Source organism: Melanotaenia boesemani, chromosome 10 (assembly GCF_017639745.1).
Source record: "Melanotaenia boesemani isolate fMelBoe1 chromosome 10, fMelBoe1.pri, whole genome shotgun sequence".
NCBI lineage: Eukaryota > Metazoa > Chordata > Actinopteri > Atheriniformes > Melanotaeniidae > Melanotaenia > Melanotaenia boesemani.
This window is the reverse complement of record NC_055691.1, coordinates 26,430,850-26,454,627: the sequence shown is the minus strand read 5'-3', so window position 1 is coordinate 26,454,627 and position 23,778 is coordinate 26,430,850. Positions and strand designations below refer to the sequence as shown.

The 23,778-nt window shown below is 37.7% G+C and overlaps 4 protein-coding genes across 9 annotated transcripts in view; 2 read left to right on the top strand and 2 right to left on the bottom strand.

Annotated features, from left to right (window-relative positions):
* scaper (S-phase cyclin A-associated protein in the ER) overlaps positions 1 to 926 on the top strand; it is a 56,885-nt gene extending 55,959 nt beyond the window's left edge. For all 5 annotated transcript variants that reach the window (XM_041996325.1, XM_041996324.1, XM_041996327.1 and 2 more), the window contains one exon: positions 213 to 926. In XM_041996325.1, the coding sequence (XP_041852259.1) occupies positions 213 to 313 (101 nt within the window). In that variant the 3' untranslated portion in view covers positions 314 to 926. The remainder of the gene's footprint in view (positions 1 to 212) is intronic.
* A 1,619-nt stretch (positions 927 to 2,545) lies between these two features.
* Positions 2,546 to 6,564, bottom strand: isl2a (ISL LIM homeobox 2a). 2 transcript variants are annotated; one of them, XM_041997389.1, is made up of 6 exons: positions 6,229 to 6,564; positions 5,609 to 5,798; positions 5,081 to 5,340; positions 4,540 to 4,826; positions 3,616 to 3,783; positions 2,546 to 3,173 (listed from the first exon to the last, which is right to left on the bottom strand). In XM_041997389.1, the coding sequence occupies exons 1-6, from the start codon at positions 6,284 to 6,286 to the stop codon at positions 3,057 to 3,059; spliced, it is 1,080 nt and encodes a 359-aa protein (XP_041853323.1). In that variant the 5' UTR covers positions 6,287 to 6,564; the 3' UTR covers positions 2,546 to 3,056. The 2 variants fall into 2 exon arrangements, with proteins under 2 accessions (XP_041853323.1, XP_041853321.1); XM_041997387.1 differs by having other exon boundaries at positions 5,609 to 6,265.
* Positions 6,565 to 8,289: 1,725 nt separating this feature from the next.
* etfa (electron transfer flavoprotein subunit alpha) lies at positions 8,290 to 17,014 on the top strand. The gene is made up of 12 exons (XM_041997246.1): positions 8,290 to 8,432; positions 10,530 to 10,679; positions 10,855 to 10,936; positions 11,760 to 11,842; positions 12,036 to 12,135; positions 12,341 to 12,451; positions 12,580 to 12,681; positions 12,841 to 12,909; positions 12,985 to 13,067; positions 14,973 to 15,038; positions 15,279 to 15,359; positions 16,618 to 17,014. The coding sequence occupies exons 1-12, from the start codon at positions 8,394 to 8,396 to the stop codon at positions 16,651 to 16,653; spliced, it is 1,002 nt and encodes a 333-aa protein (XP_041853180.1). The 5' UTR covers positions 8,290 to 8,393; the 3' UTR covers positions 16,654 to 17,014.
* A 694-nt stretch (positions 17,015 to 17,708) lies between these two features.
* tmem266 (transmembrane protein 266) overlaps positions 17,709 to 23,778 on the bottom strand; it is a 33,448-nt gene continuing 27,378 nt past the window's right edge. The window contains exons 6-11 of the mRNA XM_041997245.1: positions 21,628 to 21,684; positions 21,360 to 21,498; positions 20,530 to 20,645; positions 19,845 to 20,037; positions 18,661 to 18,723; positions 17,709 to 18,570 (exon numbers count right to left, since the gene is read on the bottom strand). Of these exons, the coding sequence (XP_041853179.1) occupies positions 17,933 to 18,570; positions 18,661 to 18,723; positions 19,845 to 20,037; positions 20,530 to 20,645; positions 21,360 to 21,498; positions 21,628 to 21,684 (1,206 nt within the window). The 3' untranslated portion in view covers positions 17,709 to 17,932. The remainder of the gene's footprint in view (positions 18,571 to 18,660; positions 18,724 to 19,844; positions 20,038 to 20,529; positions 20,646 to 21,359; positions 21,499 to 21,627; positions 21,685 to 23,778) is intronic.

Below are 23,778 nucleotides of genomic sequence, written 5' to 3'. Positions count from 1 at the left end.
TAAACTCTTCTGTAAAACTAAAATAAGTTTATATATTTGATAAAATGTGGTTTTCATGACTAGTTCCTACTTTTTTTTTTTTTTTTTTTTTTTTTTTTTTTGGTGTTTGGGATGTGATAGTTTGTTTTTGTTGTTGTTGTTTATGTTTTTATGGATTGAGGATTTTTATCAGATAATCAGTAAAATTTTGTTATCCTTTTCCATCGCTTCAGTTTTCCAGTGGCTCCTGGATTACGGTGAACTGTCCAACCGCTTCCCAAGAGATCAGTGGGATTCAGCCCTGCAGTTTTTTCTTCAGAAGCAGGAAGAGTGATAGAGTTGCACACTGTCCACAGAATAAAAAAAGCACATTATAGCCAGTACAAGACACTAGTTCGTTTTTGTTTTTCAAATTATTATTGTTATGATTGTTACTTTTATCTTGGCGACTTAGTTTTTCATGTTGTGTTTTTCAGACTGTTTTTTTTTTCCAGATGTTAATAGGAAGCCTTATTATATGGTCTTGCATTTCTTTTGATTTCATGGAAATCATATTGATGCTTAAGAAAAATTTGCACAAAATGTCTTATTCGTGTTTACTGCCTGAATAAACTATTTGCATCCATTTGTTCCTGTTGTGCTGTAGACAGAAATGGTTACATTTTAAAAGTGACAATAATCCTGTAACATTTACCGTATGTTATCATTTGCCAAACATGTTCATCCATACTGTTAGTGTTCATTGATTGTGTTTATAGTTATTTTGAATGTAAATGACTAGAATATCTCTAGCCTTCATCCTGCCAAGTACAAGCTCAGTTGCAGATATAATTTGCAAGTTCACATCTTTTCTTTGTCTTTCTATTCTCTTGTTAGGAGCAACTTAAAAATTAATATAATTTATTGAGTTATTTACCTTTATGTTCAATAAAATACTTATGAGTATATGATATTGTTCCTCCGTTTTATTCTGTGCAGACATGAACATGTTTAAATTGCTGTTTACTTCACCACACATGGAGAGTTCAACGTTAAATTTAATACTGGTAATTTGTTCATGTTGTCACCAGTTTGACTGATAGTTAATTTACATTTCAAAGAAATAGAAAAATACATGAGTGAACTGGAGATTTATGTTTAAGTCTGGTACTTTTTGGATAAAATTATTGTGCCTATTTGTTATCATTTTTTCAAATAAATTTTTATTTGAACAACTTCAGTGTGTATCTGTTGAAAGGAGACCACAAAGTAAAAGAAAATAAAACAAGCACCCTCAAACTGTCCTTTTCATTTTCAACAAAGTGAAACTACTTGAGTTATCTCCCATCCTCAGGTTCTGCTTTAAATCATTAATTTTGAAATCTGGGCCCTGTTGCATGTTTTTAGTCAGATATTTCCAAATGATTACTTTTATAGACTTTGCGGTGAGCAAATTAAATATATATATTTTTATGCATATAATTCCCTGCCTAATATCCCCCTTGTTTCCATTTTCTTTGTGTGTTGCTGCTTCTGCAATCTTTGGCAGAGTTGGAATATTTAGCCAGTGGATCGGCGTGTTTGCAGGTCTTAACGAGATTTTTTATTTTTTCCCCCCCTCAATAAGGCTCCACTTCCTTCACTGATAAAAGTCTATCCTTCCCAACAAATTGTTGAGGTGTAGTGTGTCAGTGCCGGCTTGACCTGCATGCTCTCTTGTCCAGCGGCGATTTGTCGCTCAAGATTCCTGCTGGAATGAAAATAAACTCAGGACACGCCAGGATGCGTCCGCAGGCTGGGAGTCTCCTCAGCCCTGCACCGCTGCTGCTGCTGCTGCTGCAGGTTTTGTTGTGGGTCCACTCAGTGTATCCCTTGCAGGTGATGCCAGATGTAGATAAGCAGCCGCCGCTGCCTGTCCTCTGTCTAGACTTGTAGCCATGAGCTTCGGGTTCGCGTATTGCATTATGGCATTTTGTCTAAATAAGACCACTTTTATCGTTTTATCACTTAAGCAACATCACGCCAAGTTTGCTTTGAATCAATGTGAGGGTTGTAATAATAGAAATAAGAGCTAAGGTCAACATTCAAAACCCCAAAACACACAAGCAGGCGAATCAAACTGCAGCAGCCTATTGTGTCTGATTCAGTCACCCCTAACTCATGGGCCAAATGCTTAATAATATCTTGTCAGCAATCAGATAGCGATCCACTTGGCTCAGAAACTGAGAAAGAATAAATATAAGAGTAGATTACACTGACTTGTGCAGTGTGTCGAAAATGAACTACTTGCCAGAGTTCAGAAACTCATTTGTCACACTAAAAAAACAAAACATAGAATTAAAACCTTGAATTTCTGATGGCCTAATGTGAATTTTGGGGTATTTATTTTCATAGTTATTTGTCTTCTCATTAGTTGTCATTACAGAAGGAAGTTTCTAAAGTCTTGGCGCTTATCTATAGCCTATTTTAAACGGCATTTCAAGTAGAAAAGTATTTATTTCGCCAACTATAGGCTAGTTTTAAAAAGTCTTCCGAATATTTATGGAACAAAATGATTATGCATGCAATAATCAACGGTTTTTATTGATTGGATCAGCTATGTCTGTCTTCGTAATAAATAATAATAATAACTTATTTTTTTGGGAGAATACGCGACCATTGCGCATCTCTCATGTGTTCCAATAATTTACAAGAGTCGATAATGAGACTTACAGGTCATGCACATCTACACAGGTTGTATTTTCCTGACAAACATACTGCAACCATTGACGTTCAGAGTTCCAGCACAGGCTCACGTGTTTCAGTCTCATCACGCATTCCCATGATGTCCAGATCAGGTATTGGCAAAGTGTCCTCTACAGCTAGAGGCCCGTTGTGTCCATCTGCAGCTGTGTATCCATCGCAGCGAGATACAATGCCTTAGATGTGCAGGGAGCAGTCAGACCCCTCGTCCTCCATGCGGGACCCGAATGTATCCAGCAGTAAAATCCATCAAGGTCGCTTATTATTTTGTTTCGACTGAATGTCAGCGGGGTCTTTGCGCAGCCCTGTAGATGATGCGAGCGAGAGCTCGGGGCCTCCAGCTGACTCCGCTGTCCTCACGTGTCGACGGGACTCGGCACCATACTGTTCGGAGTGTCCGGCAACTGCGACGACAAGGAGGTAACGTCGCTGCCCGATGAGTTCCCCATAGAGCCAGACTCAGAGAAGGACACCTGCAGGAGCGAAACATGGAGGGTCGGTGTGCTTATCTCATTTTAAACAATCTGATCTTATAGTCACAAACAGTTTCTAACAAACTTTAGTTGAAGACATTCAGGATGTGGGAATACCTGAGAGTCAAATTCCAGCAGACTAGTTCTTTTTCTTTCTTACTTTCTTTCTTTCTTTTTCAAAGTATAAGGAAAATCAAAACCTCATCATTATTGTTATCAGTAGTTTATCAAGTGGAGGTCTACACGTTCTGAGCAGTCAAGTTGACACAAAACGCATCTTTTTCATCTTTACACTATCAGATAAATAGCCACAATATTATCACCATGCAATAATTCACCGGCTTGACTTGATCTTTATTTCTATTATAGATAAATTCCTTATTTTAATAGCCCATCATTTATTTGAACAAAACCTAACTGTAGTAAAGTTTTAGTAACCTACCAGCTGTTGGAAGGCAGGCTGGTCCAGATCGGTCTGTAGGGCAAAGTCGCTGAGAGTTTTCCACGGAGGTTGGTAGGTTTGCACCTCCACAGGATTCCCCTGCACGGTGTTGTCGTGTCGGATGGGACTCCCTGCCACCAGGGGTGTGCCTGTCAGGCCCTGCAGATTCTACAGGAGAAATAAAAACACTGTTGAAGATCCTGTGCCACTCTGTCTTATTTCCACACAAACCCATATTATATATTTTTGACCAAAACAAAAAAGAAAATTAGAAGATGATGGATAAAATTTTAAATGAACATGAAACATAGGTTTGGTTCATGCGGTGGTGGCTGCAGTAGAGAAAATAGTTGGACTTATCACTCAGTTTGCATTTTTTTTATTTTATTTTGGAAACAAATAATAGGCTTTATGAAATACTTTAATTGGTCTATTCTCGTATTACTAAAGGTTTATGATCCTAGGTTTCGCAACATGTGTAATACCGTTTTATGACTTGAATACATTTTCCTTAATTCCTTTATGTTTTATTTATATTCACTTCTTTTTATTGCACTTTTATTCGTATTATCGTATTTATCGTAACTGTCTGCAGTATCTGGTCTGTACAGAATTTCGTATCATTTCACGTGACATGTGTGGCATGACATTCAAGTTTTTTGTCTTGGGTTATCCTCCAATAGGATTTATATTCATTTTTTTCCCAGTTCTTCTCGCAAACGTATGGAAAAACATTGCATAGCCAACTGTTCACAAAGTTTTTCCTTCTTAAAAAATGAAAACTACAGAAAAACACAGAAAACAGAAAATAAGCTGATGTCATTTGATTCGTGCCATTGGGAACGGCAGCTATCTACAAATATTTGCCATAAATATAATAAAACTTTATTGAAACCCTTTATTTACTGAAACCTGACCACTCACGGTTTTGTCGCAGTGTTGCTGCTGCTGAAGTTGCTTCATCAGTATGGACTTCTTCTTGTCTTTGCAGCGCTTGTTCTGGAACCAGACGCGGATCACCCTGGGACTGAGCCCGGTCATCTCCACCAGCTGCTCCTTCATCAGAGCGTCCGGTCTCGGGTTGGCGTTGTAGCAGGTCCGCAGGGTGTGAAGCTGCTTCTCGTTCAGCACCGTCCGGACTCGGGTGGTCTTCTCAGACTGCTTGTGAACGTGGTTCCGGTGATGAGGAGGGTGTCGGACCGAAATCGGGTCTAAAGAGAAAGACATTTTAAAACCTAGGCTATTAATATTTTTAAGCAGTAAGTTTTCCTTTACAATTAGACAAAAGACGAATTAATGTTAAATACTGAGAGATTAAATAATTTCTCAATCAAATTATTAGACTAATATAATAATAATAATAATAATAATAATAATAATAATAATAATAAGATTAATAATAATAATAATTTTGGAGACCTTTTTATTTTAATTCATTTTTAAATCAAGTAAATAATAATTTCACCTGAGATGTGCAGCGGTCTGGTGTGGATGTTCCCCGGGCTGAGTGGGCTCCCTGAAGAGGCCCGTTCCACCAGCAAGCCGTGATCAGCCCGACACAGCAGTTCATCGTCCCGCAGGGAGAATTCGTCCCCCGGCAGGAGGTGTCGACTGCAGACCGAGCACCGAAAACACTCCATGTGATACACACTGTCCCGGGCTCTCATCACCAGGTCGCTGCTGCAGAAGCCCATGTTACACTTTGCACATTTGATGCCAAATAACCTGAGAAGGAGATTACTTGGTATCATGTACTTATTGTAATGTAATGGCATCATATACAAGATGATAGCTGATATCAGTCACAGAAAAGGAGTTTTTTAAAAAGAAAAAAAGTAACCCATTTTATTTTGGACAACGAACGGTTTTGTTCGCCTTCGTATATGTTTTCCATCATGGATGATTTTATCTCAATTTACTCATCACATTTCTATTTATTAACACATGGAATTGGGACATGTTAAAAATCCACAAAACTCTACGGTCCTCCCACCTCGCATAATCTCTTTTACAGTAAGTCTTTCCGTCTCGCACGAAGCAAGTGCAGGTCTCGTCCAGATACTGGTTGCACTCTGCACACTTGAGGCAGGCTGCATGCCACTCCAGGTTCGGGGAAACTCTCAGGATGTACTGGTCGTGTATCTGACTTCCACAGCCCACACACATTGCAATTCCCGACTTCTCTGTGAGGAAGAAATGTGTGAATGTTACGTCGAATATGTGCGTCTTTAATCCACACGGCATCCCTGTTAAACCCACTTTCACCTTGTGGAGAGATGTGCAAAGCACATGTGTTTCCATGAATATTAGAAAATTATAGTAATAATAGGAACAAAAAATATCACCGACTCCATAAATTAGTTTAAAGGCAAAATGGTTCACCAGTTGAGTCGATATATTCTTAAAAAAATTCGTAGTAGTTTCGTAGTTTTTCGTTAGTGATGATCTGGTTTTAAAAGCTCGTAGTTTGCGGCATTTTCCTGCAAACATCCACATCCGTTGAGAAAATATAAAATTTAGCAGACCGAACATCAGTAATAAGCATAAAAGTAAAAATATTAAGATGATAAATCTCAAGGATAGTGATTAGAAAGAGAAGAATAGCTGTCTTACTTTTTGAATGATCCCCCATATCATCCAAGAAAGAAGTGTTGAGCAGGATGTCCACCATACAGGACACAAAGTGGAGTGCAAGCCGACGGATGGAGGAGAGCAGCGTCAGAGGAGACCGTTCCGTCCCCAGCCGGATGATAAACTTGTATTCCTCCTCCGAGAGGTGGAGAGAAAGCAAAGATCATCGACCAGTGACGTCTGCAAAACCTGGACCTCTGTGGGTCCGGGGAGAGGGTGCCATGCAAATCTTCTCCTGGACCGCTGCTCTTTATGTTCTTTATGGGCTGGCTTTGAGAGCATGTGTGTGTTGATCTGACTGTCCGACAGACAGCACTGCACGCCAATCTGTGATACATGCAGCAGCAACTTTGCCTATTAAGTTACTAAACAATGAAACTAGTGGTACTGATAATGCAGTTAACCTATGCTTGTTTGATATTACGTGTCCTTCGTAAACACCTCCCTTTTATGATATTATTCCTTTTTTATTCTGAGATTTTACGGTTAAAGATATTATCTTTTTTAAAAAGTGGTATTAAAAAGAAGAATTAATGTAATTTCATGTTTTTTTCATTAATTTATTACTATCATTATTTTAATATTTATAGTTTCTTTTATATCAGTTCTTCGAGAACATTGTTGTGTTTTTTTTTTGTTTGTTTTTGTTTTTGTTTTTGTTGTGTGTGTGTGTGTGTGTGTGTGTGTGTGTGTGTGTGTGTGTGTGTGTGTGTGTGTGTGTGTGTGTGTGTGTGTGTGTGTGAACCTAACACTTCATTAGTATTCATTCACAGCGCTGCAGGGAGCCCTCTACTGGGAGAAATGTCACAAACAGAATTTAGTTTAGACAGATTACATGCGAGCTAAACACTAACATTACATATTCTTCTTATTTTTATTTATTTATTAACAACACAACAACAAAAATGCTGTTAAATTATCAAATTTATGATTTAGTGAGTCCAGAAAAACTATTTTCTGGGGTTTATTTTATTTTCTAATTAAAAAAAAAACTTGTTTCTTCTTTATGTATAGATAAACCACTGAAATTACATGAACAAAAAAATCTTTAATGTTGATCAAAACTTAACGTGAAACTGCCGAGAATTTTTGTCAACAAAGAGACGAATATGCACGTGCATGTTTATTTATTTTATAGCCTAATTTTTGTGTTTTTAGTCCGAAATAGACGTCTCTAAAGTGGTGGGATGAAGCATACTTTGCACAAATTTGCTTTACATTTTATCTAATTTTTCCTGTCAGAAGCAAAGCGACTTTTTTTTAATTCATGATGTGAAAGAGGATATTTCACTAATTCAATTTTATACTCAACAACAATAGATCTAGTGAAAATGAGGTTCATTAATACGTTAATCCTAATTTGGCAAAAAGGGTATTTATCTCTATTTTCAAACCAAAATTAATTAAAAAAAAATCAAACTACCACGTTAGTGCAGAACATAGTCAGCAAATTGATCAAATTAATTCAGTATCCGATACTAAGGTGCAACAGCTCCATATCAGTTATGTCTAGATTATATATATATATATATATATATATATATATATATATATATATATATATATATATATATAGGCCTATATCCAAAATGAGACACAAACTGCCCCAAATGCAACAAAATAATAACAGAAAGAAGTAGGTCAATGACGAAGTTTTGCAGGACATCTACAAAATTAATGGCACGAGACAAAATACACGCACAAACTGTTTCTGCATTTGTTGTTATTGTGCCAGTTATTATTGTCTCAGCCTGGGTGTCCTCGCTAGGACAGGTAACTCCCCTTGCCCCTTACTTTATAATCTGCCCATGGGTGCGGGAGAAGAAATTCTCCAAGAGGAGAGAGAGTTAAATGTGTTTTTTTAGTCACCTGAATATTAAAGAGGAAACTACATAAAATTTCCGTAATAAGAAAATGTTAATAATGTAAAACATCAAGTTTGTGACATTTGAGAGAGAGAGAGAGAGAGAGAGAGAGAGAGAGAGAGAGAGAGAGAGAGAGAGAGAGAGAGAGAGAGAGAGAGAGACAGGAAGTTACCTCACTTGTTCAGTATATATCGCGAGAACTCGGTCGTTCCAAACGTCAGAAGAAGACCTTCAACATAAATCTGTCCCTGCTTCTGCTAAAAGCAACATTAGGAGTTCAACATGAACAGAGCCTTAAATAAAACGACTCTGAAGAATCTGGTAAGAGTGCAGCTGTACTAATATACATAAAGACATTGCATTATTTTGTTATAGAAGTTAAAAACACATCAAGTATGTATCAGTTATTGTACCTTACTACTTTGTGCAGCAGCTGTTAGCTGCCAGCTTTCCTAGCTAACTATTTAACAGCGCTGTGTTATGGCTGTGGTGTTTTTTTGAACAGCGCCGAGAACAGTGTTAGGTGACTAAATATAATATACTGTGTAAATATGTTGCATGTTGAAAGTCCTTGTGTTAGCCGGATGCTAATTGTCGTTAGCATAATGTAATGACACCTCGCAATGTAGGTTATGAAACTAACATTGTCAGTGACAGGAGTGACATAGAAACACAAGACATACGCTAATAAAATAAGTTTACTATTAATAGCTCACTTTAAAAAAAGTGATTTAATGTGTATATATTATATATTGCTAAACTAAAACGATAATTACATTTAGCTTTTGTAAACTGTAATTACATTGTATCTAAAGCTTTGAGGTGTGTAGCAGTATTAAAGGGATTAGACACTAGCATGTGATATTTTATGTTTTCTTTTTACTTGGTTTTATCGAAATGACTTTTACCTGGTAGTGTCATTAATTTGACTTAGCTGGATCCAGATCCAGCTGCTCCAGAGGTATCATAATATTATGTATATACTTGCCCATACTAATTAGTAGGTAGGTAGGTAGGGAAGTGCACACATAACATTATGACTAAACAAAACCAAACAAACAAAAACATCAACGAAGTAAGAAATTCTATATTATTGATATATGACTAAAGTATTTTCTAGGGAACTGCAGTATAACATTTTACATTTGACACATCCCGGAGTACATGACTGAATTTATAAAACACTTTCTGTTAAGCATGTTTATGAAATAAAAAAAAATATTGTAGAGTGAAAACAGTTTTTTAATCAATTAATTAACTTGTTAATTAATTGATTTTTTCAATGTACATGCCAGTATGTAAGCACTAGTTTCAAATTCAAGAATTATTTAATTATTTTCCCCTGGGGGCAATTAGTTTTACAGCCAGTACATATATAATCAAAACAACAGACACATCATATCACAACAAATCATTTAAAAACTTAATTGCTGCAGGAATAAAATACTTTTTTAGTCTGTCAGTCCTACACCTCGGCAGCAGGTATCTATGTCCGGAAGGAAGCAATCTGAACTGGTCATGTAGTGGGTGGTGAGGATCGGACTGGATCCGTCTGGCTTTTCTCACTGACCTCATCTCATGCAGATCAGTGAGGTTATTCAAGGCTCTGCCAGCTATTTTTGCTGCAGTTTGTTTCAATTTTTACATGTTAAAAGACCAAACCAGCAGATAAAATGAAAGTAAAATCCACATTAAAAACACAAAGCTTCTGATAAAAATACATTAACTGATCAGCCTTCTTACAAAGTGAATCCACATGGGCTTCAAAAGTCAGCCAAGTACAGTTTCCAGGTACTTGTATTGGTTCAACACTTCAACAGTTTCACCTGAAATGACGACTGGTGAGATGACCGGACTTTCTTTTCAAAAATCAATAATCATCTCCTTAGAAACATTTATCTGTAAGAAGGAAGACTGACACCCGTCAGTAAAATCCCTGACCACTAACCCGGGATCAGGGTCAACACTGCTGAGGAGAGACAAGATAACCGAGTCATCAGCAAACTTTAAATTATGACGCTGTGGATACTGGCTGTGACAATCATTAGTATATAAAATATTTTAAAATTGTAAATATATATAAAAATTGCTCCTCAGCAAAATCATAAATGTTAAAATAATAAAAATAAAAAAAGTTAAGATCTTTAGCCAACTCCAAATCAGATTTTTATTTTCATCTAAACAAAAAACTACAAATAATTTGAGTTGTAGGCCTTTCTCACACAGAGATCCTGCCGCTCCACTCTAGTGTGCCAAGCTCCGTAGTTGTCCACATTTCTCAGGGCATGTGAAGAGGATTGCAGTTTATTCATAATAAAAAACAAAGGCCTTTTTTTTATCCCCAGTTGGCATCAATACCAAGTAGCTTAGTTTAAATTGGCATACCACTCATATTGACTGAGATGTTTGCTCCAACAGACTGGGCTCATCCAGAGGTTTCAGAGCACCTTGGTTGTGGCTGAACACAACAATGAGAAATTGACCCCTATTACGCTCAACGCCATCACGGCTGCCAGTAAACTGGGTGGAGATGTCTCTTGTTTGGTTGTTGGAACAAACTGTGCAAAGGTAAGTTAAAACTTAAAATTGTCATGTATTGTATGGATACACTTTTCCATTAAATCTAATTTTGACTGGTAGTGTATATATACCATGGTGTACTTTGGGCATGTACAGGCAAATAAGTAGACATTAGAGGGTTACCAGAAAACCTGGATACATCAAATTATTTCTGTCTTTTTAGGTTGTGGAGGAAATTACCAAAGTACAGGGTGTGAAGAAGGTTCTTGTGGCTCAACATGAAGCATACAAAGGGGCTTTGCCAGGTGTGTAGCACTTATTCATTACATACTTACTGAAAGTGCAAAAACTCTTTGAATGTGCCTGCTAGAAGATATTTTTTTTCAAATTCACTCTGCCTCACACTAATTTACATTTAACTTCTATTCACTTTATCTGTATCACTTCAATTCACATCAAAAGTTCTCTAAATGCACTTAAAGAGAAAGGAAACCATTTTCATTTAAGTTTAATTAGACACAGTCCTGTTCATTATATTTCTATTCATATCATACCAATTCTTAAAAAGCTGCCTCGCTAAGGGAACCAAGAAATCAAATGGAATTGTTTCTTTGAACCAGTCCCCTCATTGTGAACATGCATGTGATGGCAGGTGATGGTAGGGAGGAAGAATTCCCTTTTAACAGAATGAGACCTCCAGCAGAAGGTCTCATTCTGAAGAAGACTTAGGGAGGGTGACTATTTCCCTTTGCTTGTTGGGGTTGAAAAGACAAGTCGGAGGCATCAGTAAGCATCAGAACACTAGGCCTGGGCTACCTGTTGAGACTGTCATCTTTTCCAGGTGTCTTGACTCTTAGATAGGCAGGAGCTAAGGTCAGCAGAAATAGAAGATGCAAAGCAGAAAAACACGACGGACATTTATTTAGAAGAGAGACTTTGCAGTTTTACTCTCCTCTACACTCTGCTGTAGAGCCATTTGCATAGTTGTACAAGGAAAACGTTGGTACGGCTGACCCAAAAGGTACCATGCCGTGGAAACTCAGGTTTAGTTGACTTGAACTGCCAGTACTTCATCCAGAAGTTAGCTGTTCTACTCCTGATTTTAGTTTTGCTTTCTGATTTTATTAGAGGAGCTGACTCCACTTATCCTGGAAACACAGAAGCAGTTCAACTTTAGTCACATCTGTGCCGGTGCATCAGCTTTTGGGAAGGTAAATCATGCACAAAAACATTTTCAGATCACCTGAAAGTGAAAATTACAAAGCTTTTGTATCAAATTTATATGTAGTCACTACATTTATATAAAAATTCTTTACAGGCATCATATGATCATCTGTCAGACATCTTTGTCCATAAGATTATAAACTATTGTAATAGTTGTTTTTTTTTTCTCCTTTTTATTAGAACCTGCTTCCCAGAGTTGCTGCCAAGTTGGATGTTGCTCCAGTTTCAGATATCATTGAGATCAAATCTCCAGATACATTTGTCAGGACCATCTATGCAGGTAAAGCGAGTTTGGTACACAATCATATAGATTTGGGAATTTTTCTGGTATATTTGTGATGAGTATAATTTTTTTGCTGTTTTTTTTTTTTATTGCTTTAGATTAAGTCTTACAGGTTCATTATAATTTTTTCTGCTTTGTTTATTTAATTTAGCTCTGATTTTTTTAATTAAGTTGTGAAGTAGATTGTGTTTGAATTTTGTAGGAAATGCCCTCAGCACTGTAAAATGTAATGAGCCAATTAAGATCTTCACTGTCAGAGGAACAGCTTTTGAGGCAGCTCCGTCAGAGGGAGGAAGTGCTGCATCAGAAGAAGGTAGTACAGACTCATCCTGCTCTGCTTAAGTACAAAGGCAGTGGTATAAACTGGTTAAAAATATTAATTCTTTTTTTGTAAATACAAGCCAATATTCTCATTTTTTTTGGTTTTGCTCTGTCCTGCAGTGGCTCCGGCTCCTCCCACTGGAATTTCTGAGTGGATTGAACAGAATCTGACAAAGAGTGACCGCCCAGAGCTGACGAGTGCAAAGGTCGTAGTATCAGGAGGTATGCAGTCAATGTCCATATTTGGGTGAAACTTTAACCCAAACTGTGATGCACTGTAACATATTTTAGGTTTAGGCTAATTCACTGTCAGCTGAGTTACAGAACAATGTTTGCTGTCTGAACAGATGATTTTTATTCATTTATTTATATTTTTTTTAGGAAGAGGCTTGAAGAGTGGAGATAACTTCAAACTCCTTTATGACCTTGCTGACAAATTGAATGCTGCAGGTATTACAGCAACATCAGTATCGTTTTCTTCCATTTCTTTATCTTGTGTTGAATTGCACAATATTCATTTTGCAGTTGGTGCATCTAGAGCTGCAGTGGATGCTGGGTTTGTTCCTAATGACATGCAGGTTGGACAGACTGGCAAGATTGTAGCACCGGTATGTTCTTTTATTTTATGAAGTAGCCATATGGAAAAACCTCATTGTGTGTAAAATCAGTGAATGAATGAATAAAACAAAACAAAAAAAAGGTAAATTGCAGAAACTGCAACTAGAAAAATAACTGGTTATATATGAAGTTTTTAAAGGTGCCACTTAAGCTTAATTCATTGTCAGTATGTCTGTTTGCGTTTGACAAATTTCCTAGTGGCCTTCATGCAGCTACTCAGTATAATCCTGATGGCTTCACCTTTTTAAAAAGGTTAACTCACCATTATGTGATTCAGCTAAAACACCAGCTGTGATTATCCACACATTTGGGCCTGCAAAATGTACATTATGGCACTTTAGGTCCCTAAATGACTTAGATGATCCATTAAACCATAATGCATTGGACGTCCGACTGGATCATCAGATCAGGCCAGACTGGACTTTGCAAGTGTTATGACAAGCTTATGGGATTTTACTCAGTAAATTCAATATAATTTAAATCTTAAAAAAAAAAAAAAGAAAATGTTTGTGTTCAGTTAAAAATCTACTTTCCTACATACATTCAATATAATCTCTTCCATGCTATTTCAAGTAAATGTATCATTAGAATATAGAGCAACTCATAAGAGTTTATGGAACGGAAAAGCGAGCCAGACGGCTGGCTCTATGGATGGACTTCAGAATAAACACAGCCTTAGTGGAGCGACCCATGGAGGTCTCCTCCGTGGAGAATGGGGGTGTTTTAACACACACTCTTTTCCTGGTGAGAGGGTTCCACATCTGCACTTTTCCCGCATTCTTTTTAAAACTTGCGACAGTCCAGCTGCGTTTTGCACCGTGTCTGCTCTACTGGATCTCTGGTCGTCTCTGTTTGTGCAACAGCTGCTTCTTCCCTCTTCAGTCATGTTACGTGAATCATGACAGCTGTAGGTGATCAGCTGATCGGCTTTTCACTTCTAGCGTTTGTTTATGGTTCAGCTGAGAAGGAGGAAACTAGAGGTTCATCGTTCACACCGACACACATTTACTTTACAAAAGTATTGTTTTTGGCAGGACCTAGCAGTAGCTGACGACAAAAAGTAGCTGTAGAAAGGATTTATATTTCAGCTATGCAGGGGCGGGTCTAGAAAAGTTCTGATGGGGGCCCAGGCAGAAGCATTGACCAGGAAAAGGGGGGCATAAATGAGACCTTTTTTAAGGTCTAGATTTTATGAAATGTTGAACTGATTATTACAACTAAAGTGATAATCTTATGTAAAAAAAAGTGAAGAAAAACAAACAGCCAATGATCTATTTTATCAACAGGTGTTTACTTTGGGTGATGCTGCTGTAGGACTTTTATCACTGCTGCACAAACACTCACACTTCAGTGATAAAAGGAAAAACCTGTTTTATCCCAGTTTCTTCATCAATGTTGGCTGTTTAACTTCAGTCGTCACATCTGCTGGTTTTATGACAGAAATTATCACCATTGAGACGGTTGGTGAGATGATCATATATGAATTCTGAGTTAGGATCTAGAACATGGTAGAAATGATTTAGAACAGCATGTAGAAGTACATTACATGCTGTATTTACTGACCATTGGACATCTGACGTTTACTCAAGGGAAGGTCAGTTAACAGTAAATATTTGTAGCATTGGCTCGTTCTGTTGATACAATACAGTAAAAACGAGCAAATTTCAGGCATATAAAAACTCACCAGTGGTGATTAATCATGATTAATTTGTTAGCTGTGATTAATCATGATTAATTAATTTGAAAGCTATGATTGGTCTGATTAAAAATTTTAACTCTCCAAATCTAGCCTTGTAGATTTGCATATGCCATTGCATTAAACTGGAACAAGTAGTTTTTGTTTAGAGGTTTGAGGTTTAGAAACGGCTGACCATTTGGTTTTTTTATGCATGCAGGAGTTGTACATTGCAGTTGGTATCTCTGGAGCCATCCAACACCTCGCTGGAATGAAGGATAGCAAGGTAAAATCTCTGGAGTCCACGAGTTAAGTTTGGATCACAAATAATATAGTTTCTTTTTTTGCATTGGTACAAATAAAAAATGGCAACATTGTGCCAGTGAACAAAACCCACATAAAAAAACTCAAACGTTCTTCTTATCCTTCAGAACTTAAAATAAAACTCCACATTTGTGACATTCAAATGCCATGTTTTTGTGTCAATATAAAGACACATTTCATATAAATTTTCATTTTTATTTAGACTATTGTTGCTATTAACAAGGACCCAGAGGCTCCCATTTTCCAGGTGGCTGACTACGGCTTGGTAGCTGATCTTTTTAAGGTAAGTGTATGGGATTGGTATTGCATTACCAACTATAGTCTTAAATTAGGCAACCAAGTAGTTCCTGGACTTACTCTGTATGTTTTGTTAGCATTGTCCTGAGTGCCAGTAAGAATATTACAATTTTATTCACACTGATAAATGTTGCATGATGCCTTATCCCACCTAATGGAAATGTGCAACTGCTGAATTATTAAGCTTGTGAATTAATCTAAGGGGAGTTCTGGCTGGAGCTTAATGGTAGGAGAGCTATACGCGACCATCTCAGAAGATAAAAAAAAAAGATCAGTAGTTTGATAATAGCTACCCTCAGTTATATATTCGGCCTCTAGTTGCCAGACCACTTATACGCTCAGTTGCATTCTTACATCTAGCTGGTACTTGGGGATCATGAGCCAGGTGTGTTGGCATGACTAACACTGGAGTCCAGTGCCGACTGTGAAAAACTAGTAGGTTATATTTTCACGTATGTCCTGTTGGTCATGTTTTATTTAGCCTCTCACTAGTGCCTGAGCGGCCCAGGTGTCCTGGCAAACTCTGTAGAAGTGATTAGTAATAAGCTGGTGGCAGCAGAGTTGTGACCTGCTGGGTGGGATCATCTTACATGTGATCACTCCTCAGATAACTGATTAAAATGGATGGGCTTTCTACTTTCCCCCAGACAGAGAACTGATACTTTGTACCAATTCAGGCAGTGGTTGATGATGTTAAGAAGTTCCTTGACTCAGAAGCAGAACCATTTGAATAATTTTGCACTCATATTGCCCCCTCCCCAAAAAAGCTTTAGAATCTGTCTTCTCTAAAATGACACAGCTCTCATTATTCATGTGTTTATTAATGGACCAGATGCCTCCATTGTTGAATCTTCCTCTGCATTTATCAACCTTAGAAACACTGATGTTTGTATACATGCAGCCTGCTGTGGTCTTGACAAATATATGAGCTAATTTGTTCAGCAAGCACCGGCATGCATGATTGTTTGCTTAATAGACTCATTAATGTTGTGATATGGAATATGCTGGGAATAAAAAATGACAGGTGCTGGCAAATATTTATCCTTATTTAACCCCAGGAAATAAATCAGATGGTCTGCGTCGTTACTAATTCAGAATGAAATGGTTCAGGCATCTGCAAGTTATTAAAGTTAACATGACAAGGGATTCATTTAAAAGTAGACTGCAGTGGAAACATTTATAGGAATAGATAATAACCAATGCATGATAGTGGAAAAACAATTTTCTGTGTTGTTTCTCTGAAGGCTGTTCCTGAGATGACAGAAGCGCTGAGCAAGTGAGAAGAAACACACTTCCACCATCCTGTCTTCATACAGCTGGGATGTGCACCTAAAAATAAGAGAGTGACCACACAAAACACAGCGACCGCCTTAACTAATTTTTAAAGCTGCGTGTTTGCGTGCAGATATTGTTGTCAACAACCCTCTCTGCAATTGGAACCAAGAAATAAATGCCAGTTTTAAATGTACTCTGCAGTATGAAATTTCTAAAGACTAAGCTGTGCTTGCCTCTGGAAGGAAGTTTTTTCCATCTTCCAATAGTAAATATAATTTGTGTTCTTTTGGGATGCTTAACTAATGTAGCTGATTGTAAGGTAAAACTGTTCATGTTAACTCAAAATAAATTTACTTTGAGATACAACATGCTTTTGGAAAGCCATGAATTAAACTATTGACTTAAACTTTTTAAAATTTGCCATGTTTTAAACTTTTATTGGGTTAATTTTGCAGCATTGCTTTTCCATGATCAGAGACTGTGCCAGCAGACACCACACTGAACAGGGTTAATTTGCAATACGGTCACAAATCTTCAAGGTTCATGCTTAAATCTTATTGTTAACATTTTATTTTCCTTTTATTGTTTTTGGGTTGTGGCATGACAACCAAACCCATTCTTAAATATTTACACAACTTTAAAATATTTAAATGTAAAACACATTATTTCAGACTTGATCCATATGCTAAAATCGCTAACTGACACAGCATAACTTGCTTATTTTCCAGTCATGGCACCTGGATAAAAACTCATCAACAGTCAAGAGGATTTCACATTCTTCCCACTCACAGAATTTAGATAAAAATGCTAATAATGTAGAAAGTCAAAGAATAGAAATAAGCTGAGACATATCCAGTGTACCCTGCAGCAGTCCATCAAAGGACTGTTCTTCATGGATTTTGGGAAACTGTCTAAACAGTTAGACACTGTGGCCTGTTTCCTGCTTGTGATGATGCTTGATCTTTTAGAGAACTTACAACCTATTCCAGATTTTCTGCACAGGCCTGATTGGAAATGTCTGGCTTGGGCCTCACTGCTGGTTTGTTTTAAGAAAAATAAATTTTTTTTTTCTTTGTGTCAATTCCTGAAAAGTGTTGCGTGATAACAAGTCTCCCTTTATCTGTCCTCCAAGAGCTTTGCTGCTCCAGTACGTTCATCGTCTGAATTTCTGGACTATGAAGAGCTTGACACACAGTTGATGTGCCAGTGACTCCCCACAACACAGGTTTGCATTAAGTTTTGCGCCTGATCTTAAGAGCAATTCCTTTGAAGTTCTGCAGAATCTTATGTCTCGGATAGGCGGTTGATTGGAGTATCTACTGGGCCCATCATCCTGTACTTCTCCTCTAGAAGAGGCTCATTACCCTGCAGATGGATTACGGTTTTGGCGTGCAGCCCTATCCTGCTCTCCTGGTTCCTCTTGTTGTAAATGTTAACCCTGTGTTCCAGCTCAGGACTGGTTTTTGTGGAACCTGTTGGGCTGGGTGGTTTGAGGTTGACAGGGTCCAGCCCCTTCTGGGTGAGGCAAGAGTCTTCAGAAAGAGAGGAGAGTAACTCCTGCACCACAGCGCTGGGACACCCTCGTGGCTGTGTGCCCATGGCTAAAGGACTGCTGTACGGTGGGGGGTAGCAACGCTGGTCGCTGTAGTCTGTGGAGGTGGAAGCCTCACGTACAGTGGAGCTGCAGTCCATACTGGAGCCCAGCGTGTGGCTGCTGATGCTGTGCTGACCGACACTGAAGCTGGTGTGGGATACTGTGGTTGTGGAAGCTTCACTGACTGAGCTCCCAGTGCGCTGCAGACGGCTGGATGGTGCTGCATCTGCACTTACTAAAGATGATGGAAGCTGGCTGGGGTTGTTAGGCAGATGCACGTCAATGGCGGCTGTGGTGATGACACGGGCAGGGTCTGGGATCCCCATATCTACAAAAACAACACATAATATAGAAGATCTTGAAATATAGTGATGCTGAATGAGCTGTAGCGAATGAAGAAGGAATTCCTGATGCTCACCGCTGCTTGGCTCACTGTAGTACTGACTGATGTAGTTGTTCATGTCATCCTGACCATGGTGATCTAAAAAGATGAAAGTAGAAAAACACAAAATAATAAATGTTTATTATTATTTAATTCTAAATCTCATCCAGTCTCACTCTCATTAATAACTTTAATAAAAATAATTTGAATATTTTCTATTTAATTATCTATTATTTAATTAATCTATAGCAATTTATTAGTGTAATCTAAATAAACATTGTGTTGCAGTGTTTTACAGATACTGAACCAGTGTTTCTGAACAGGACTGCTGTCTATGCTACTGCATGCTGATTTATGTTTGGGTTCCACATTAATTTTTATGAATGTCTCCTCATTGTTCTGTCTGAACTGTGACAGGGACCGTCTCTACATGATCAATACCACACGAGTGTATGAGCTTCAGGCCCAGTTAAAAGGTTGTCTGACCACAAACACTGGCTCAGATGTGCAGTGATTTATAGCTTGATAAAGAAAAAGCTTCTGTGTTTTGAGCTCTGACATCAACCGTTCTGACTGTGCTTTGTTGTTTTAAGTCCTTTAAGTTATGAGCTGTCACTGTGTGAGAGGTTTATGGTCCATCTAGGCGTGGCTCCAGAATTCTGATGAGGACTCTGTATGTGAGGTCCACCATTAATCAGTGGTCCTACTGTGAGTGGTGAATGGGGGATTATTATTATTATAATTATAATTATTATTATTAACCCATTAAAAATATTTAAAATCCCAGCTCCTCATACAACTACATACGACTGATTGCAATTTTTAAACTACAGCAAAGCAGCAAAGATAAATTGTGTATCTAGGTTTACAGATGGAGGATTAGCAAAAATAAGAAAAATATCCAATATCCATTTTTAAACCATCTGAATGATTTGAGGCAAATACACACAACACTTAAAAACACTTTCTTTAAAAACAAAACAAAAAAAGCATGTATTTGTCCGTGTATACAAAGTGGTTTCTAAGAAAGCCTAAACTTGTTCACCATTTTAATTAAAAAATTGTAAATCAGACCCACCCTCCAGTAAATCCAGTACAGGTTTGGTAGAGTCATCTTTCAAAAGAAAAAAAACCCCCAAATTGAAGCGGGAACCTTCCTGTTCCTTCTCTTGTGCACAGAGGTCTTTAGCAGCCAGTGACACATTGTTCCACACAGTTACCTGCAGGCCCTCCAGGCTCTCTAGCTTTTGCTGGACTGTGATGTGCAGATGCCCTTGGGGCCAGTCCGTCCACCTCCTGGAAACTGCTGCTCTGTTTACCCCACATATGGTGGATCTGCATTGCTGCTTCACGCTCTGCTACAAGATCCAGATCCTGCTGGGCCAGGTGGGCCCTCAGCTGCCGGATTTCAAACTAAAAGTAAAGAACAAAAAGTGAGATAGCAAGCCAGGGTATTTCTTTACTTGAAACAAACTTTTAGGATACTACCAATTTACTCTATTATCCAAACTAATATAATATCCACTTCTGTCCAGACACTTCTTTTTAAACAATATCTCTACCAGATGCATTTGAACTTTTTCTCCCCTGCTGGATGGACATATGAGAAATAAAAAGCACTCAGCAGGTGCGCTCAGTTACTTGTTGCAGTTCTGTAATGTGACTGTAAAACAATAAAATAACTATAATAACTGTATTATGAGTTAATGCACAGTGCTGGAAATGAGATATCTGGACTGCAATATAAAGTACAATCTATTGTTATGCGATCAATTTTCATAAGATGTCTCATGCCTTTTGTACTGCAGGTGTAATACTTTTCTTTTATGATACTTTGCTGCCCTCTGCTGGTTACATGCAGCTATAAAATTACATGAGAGGGATGAAACAGAGGAGAGAACATACAGCTTGTTCTTGGCAGATCTGGGTAAGACGATCAAGCTGTTCCTCCCTCACTGCCTTGGCCTTCTCATACTGCTGGATCTCCAGCTCCATTTCCACTTTAACTTGCAGAACATAGGCTGGAAAAAATACATATACTCAAATATTTTCCTGACACTGGTTTTGTTTAAGTTTCTCTAATATAATGCTTAGGAAGGTTTATTGATGTTAAAAATGGAGAAACAAAAGAAAAGAAAAAAAGATGGAACTTAGTTGTACAGCGTCTTTTTTTTTTTTTTTTCTTAAATTAAAGCCTGGAAATTTTGCATATTTATCAGGACTCTTTAAGGGGCTGACACCAACAAAGTTGTGACATAATCTATGTTCTTTTCATGGTAAGCCCTCAGGTATAGGTTGTGGTGGTGTTATATTAGATAACAAGGTGTCACATTTCTCGACAGAAAGTTAGTATTGGAGCTGACAGCAGACCTCAGTCCATGCTCACACTCACTACTCATTCATCTTCTGTACCATATTCAAAAAACGCATTGGAGAGCAACATGGTTAAAGGGGGAAAAATATCCTTATGTAAAAATCTTCAAGCTCCTCTATAATAAAATCTTTTGTACGTAGCTCATGAGTAACAGAGGTTCTTCATGATAGGTGATACCCTGCTATTTCAGTTGGTATATGTATATATATAAAACAAAAGATAAGGAAGGAAAAAAACAAATTGGGGAATAACCTCAAGACTAAATGTCACAGTTGGTGCAGAGAGCACATTGCAGCATTTGTCTCTGTGCCCTGACAGTAAAGGACAGGACGCGGGGGACATCAGCCCCTCCCAGCCTTACCGTCAATGATCCTTTTGACCCTCCAGATGCGCAGTGTGATGATAAGACCGATTGCATCCCAGGGACTGCTGGGACCGTTGGCCACTGTGGAGGCCACCATAGGGGCCAGAGAGAGGACGATGATAGCTCCATCGAATACCTGAAAAAATTCCAAATAAATGGATGTCTCAAGCTTCTATAGTTGCCACACTGAGCTGTTAAATTCAGGGAATGACATTGCAGTGAAAGGAGCCCTGAGCTGGAACTAATGGGACTCATGAGATCTTACCTCTACTTTGTTCTCTATGTAATCCCATATCCCCAACACCACAATCCTGAACACCGTCTGAGGCAGAGGGGGAAACAGAGCACAGGTTACACAGGGTAAGACTGAAGAAAATAGGGACGGTTAGACTAAGAGAGGCTGGATTACTTGGACTTATCTGTCCCATTTACACTTATGACTTAATTTTTTCTTTTATCTCCCAGGAAGTCACCAATGGCATCATATTCACACACTTTCCTGACACAGTATTTCCTTCCAACAACTAGAGACAGGGCATTTCCCTCCTACTGTCTCAGTGGGGCTGCAGGTAACAAAAGAAAAAACCAAACATCTGATGTTCATTTCATTTCAGATATTCAAGGTTAAGATGCTGCACCATCGGGCTCCATTTCTGTCAAAATTCATGACAAGGCATTTTTCTTTGTTTATGTAACTTTGAGGTGTATTTCAGTTGTGACAAAACTATTTTGACCATCATTTTATCACCTGTGGAAATATTTGTTTCTGCCAGTTCTGCTTGAAACTATATTTCACTTATCTTGCTGCACTCACTGTTATTGAGTGTGAGATGTTTATTAGTTTTTTTTTGTATAAAAACTTTCAAAGTTATGCATACTATTTCAGAAAGAATATTGTTGTATAAAAGCAGAATAACCATGGTACATTTTTTTCCACAATGCATTAATGATGAACATAAAAAGCATGGATTAAGAAGTGGGAGCTGCCATTTAGTCCATTTATCAAGCCTCCCCATCTTTATCTTCACTTGCAACATCACCACATCCTGCATGAGTTGTACCTCAGGAGTGGGAAATCACAACTCTTCAGATTCTTTTGCTCTTGCATTTTTGTTTTGCTTATAATACCAAATTATTATCTAGTTCACTAAAGAAAAATTAGCTAATAATACCTTACCAGTATTTTACTGATGAAATATTTTCCATTTGCATAGTAAACAGTTTTTTTGGACAAAGACTTCAAATTCTCACCTGAGTTGCATGCAAGGCAAGTTAAATATATATATATTTAAATATATATATGTTTTCAATAAAACATTAAAAGCATTATAGCAGGATGCAGAAGAAGCATTATAAAATACATAAATGACTATTAATAGAAACTAAATCATATTGACACATAATTAAAAGTGTGTGCAAAAACATAGAAAATCATGTAAATTTTTTTTATTAAAATAATTAAAAGTCATCAACAGTCCTGATAAGTTAAAAGTTACCCTACAGATTTCATGCATATGACAAGAATGATTTTTAACCTGAATTTTAAAGTGTACATTTGGTGAAAGTTTAATCTCTGGCAGTTTGTTCCACGTATTTGCAGCATAACAGCTAAACGCTGCTTCTCCTTGTTTAATCTGGACTCTGGTCTGGACTATCTGATCTCAGTCTTTGGATATAAGACCCCTGCTAGGTTTATATTCTCTGAACATATCACAGATGTATTTAGGCCTAAACCATTTTGGGATTTGTAAACTATCAGCAGGGTTTTAAAATCTGTTTTGTGACTGACTGGAAGCCAGTTTGAAGATTTAAAAATGGGTGTGATGTGTTCAGACTAGGGGAATAATGTTGTTTTCTGTGATTTCCTAAGTGTTTGCCTATGTTGTGAAATAGAACAGAAATCAGCACATATAAGCTAACAAAAAGCTACTAAATCTAACTTGTATACACCAGTGAAAATAGTCTATGATGGCTAAAGCCAGCTGGCCATAATGATGTTACTTCAGCATTTTTATCTGTGGTGCTTTATTTTATTTATTTATTTTTTTTTTTTTTTTAACCAACCTCGGGCCAGCTCAACATATGACTCATAAAAAGACTGTGCCTAAAAGAGGGATTGGTACCATCTGACAGTGGCCAAACAGCAGATGGGGGAAGTTTAAGCTTTAAAGAAAAAACTGCCAGTCATATCTATCAGTTTGTGTGTGGAAATGTGAGCTTGGTTTTCTGTGTGTACTCATTTTAATTCTTAGTCTAAGTACTGAATATTCTCTCATACAGTGTCCATATTTACATTTGCAAGAGTGAAAAGTTGATGTTAGGAAGGGCTGGGACGAGAGATACTCAGCTGTTGTACTGCGGTACTTTGACTGAAGCATGTCACAGACATTTCATTATGCCATGAGGAAATTGTATC

What these genes read in the sequence shown, in the direction of transcription:
- etfa (XM_041997246.1), top strand. Translation starts at nt 8,394, where the DNA reads ATGAACAGAGCCTTAAATAAAACGACTCTGAAGAATCTG. An exon ending in ATACAAAGGGGCTTTGCCAG is followed by an intron (nt 10,937 to 11,759) that starts GTGTGTAGCACT and finishes TGATTTTATTAG; the next exon opens with AGGAGCTGACTCCACTTATC. An exon ending in CTGGCAAGATTGTAGCACCG is followed by an intron (nt 13,068 to 14,972) that starts GTATGTTCTTTT and finishes TTATGCATGCAG; the next exon opens with GAGTTGTACATTGCAGTTGG.
- isl2a (XM_041997387.1), bottom strand. Translation starts at nt 6,147, where the DNA reads ATGTTCGGTCTGCTAAATTTTATATTTTCTCAACGGATGTGGATGTTT. An exon ending in TGTAAAAGAGATTATGCGAG is followed by an intron (nt 5,341 to 5,608) that starts GTGGGAGGACCG and finishes TCTCCTTCTCAG; the next exon opens with GTTATTTGGCATCAAATGTG. An exon ending in AGCAACACTGCGACAAAACC is followed by an intron (nt 3,784 to 4,539) that starts GTGAGTGGTCAG and finishes TTTCTCCTGTAG; the next exon opens with AATCTGCAGGGCCTGACAGG.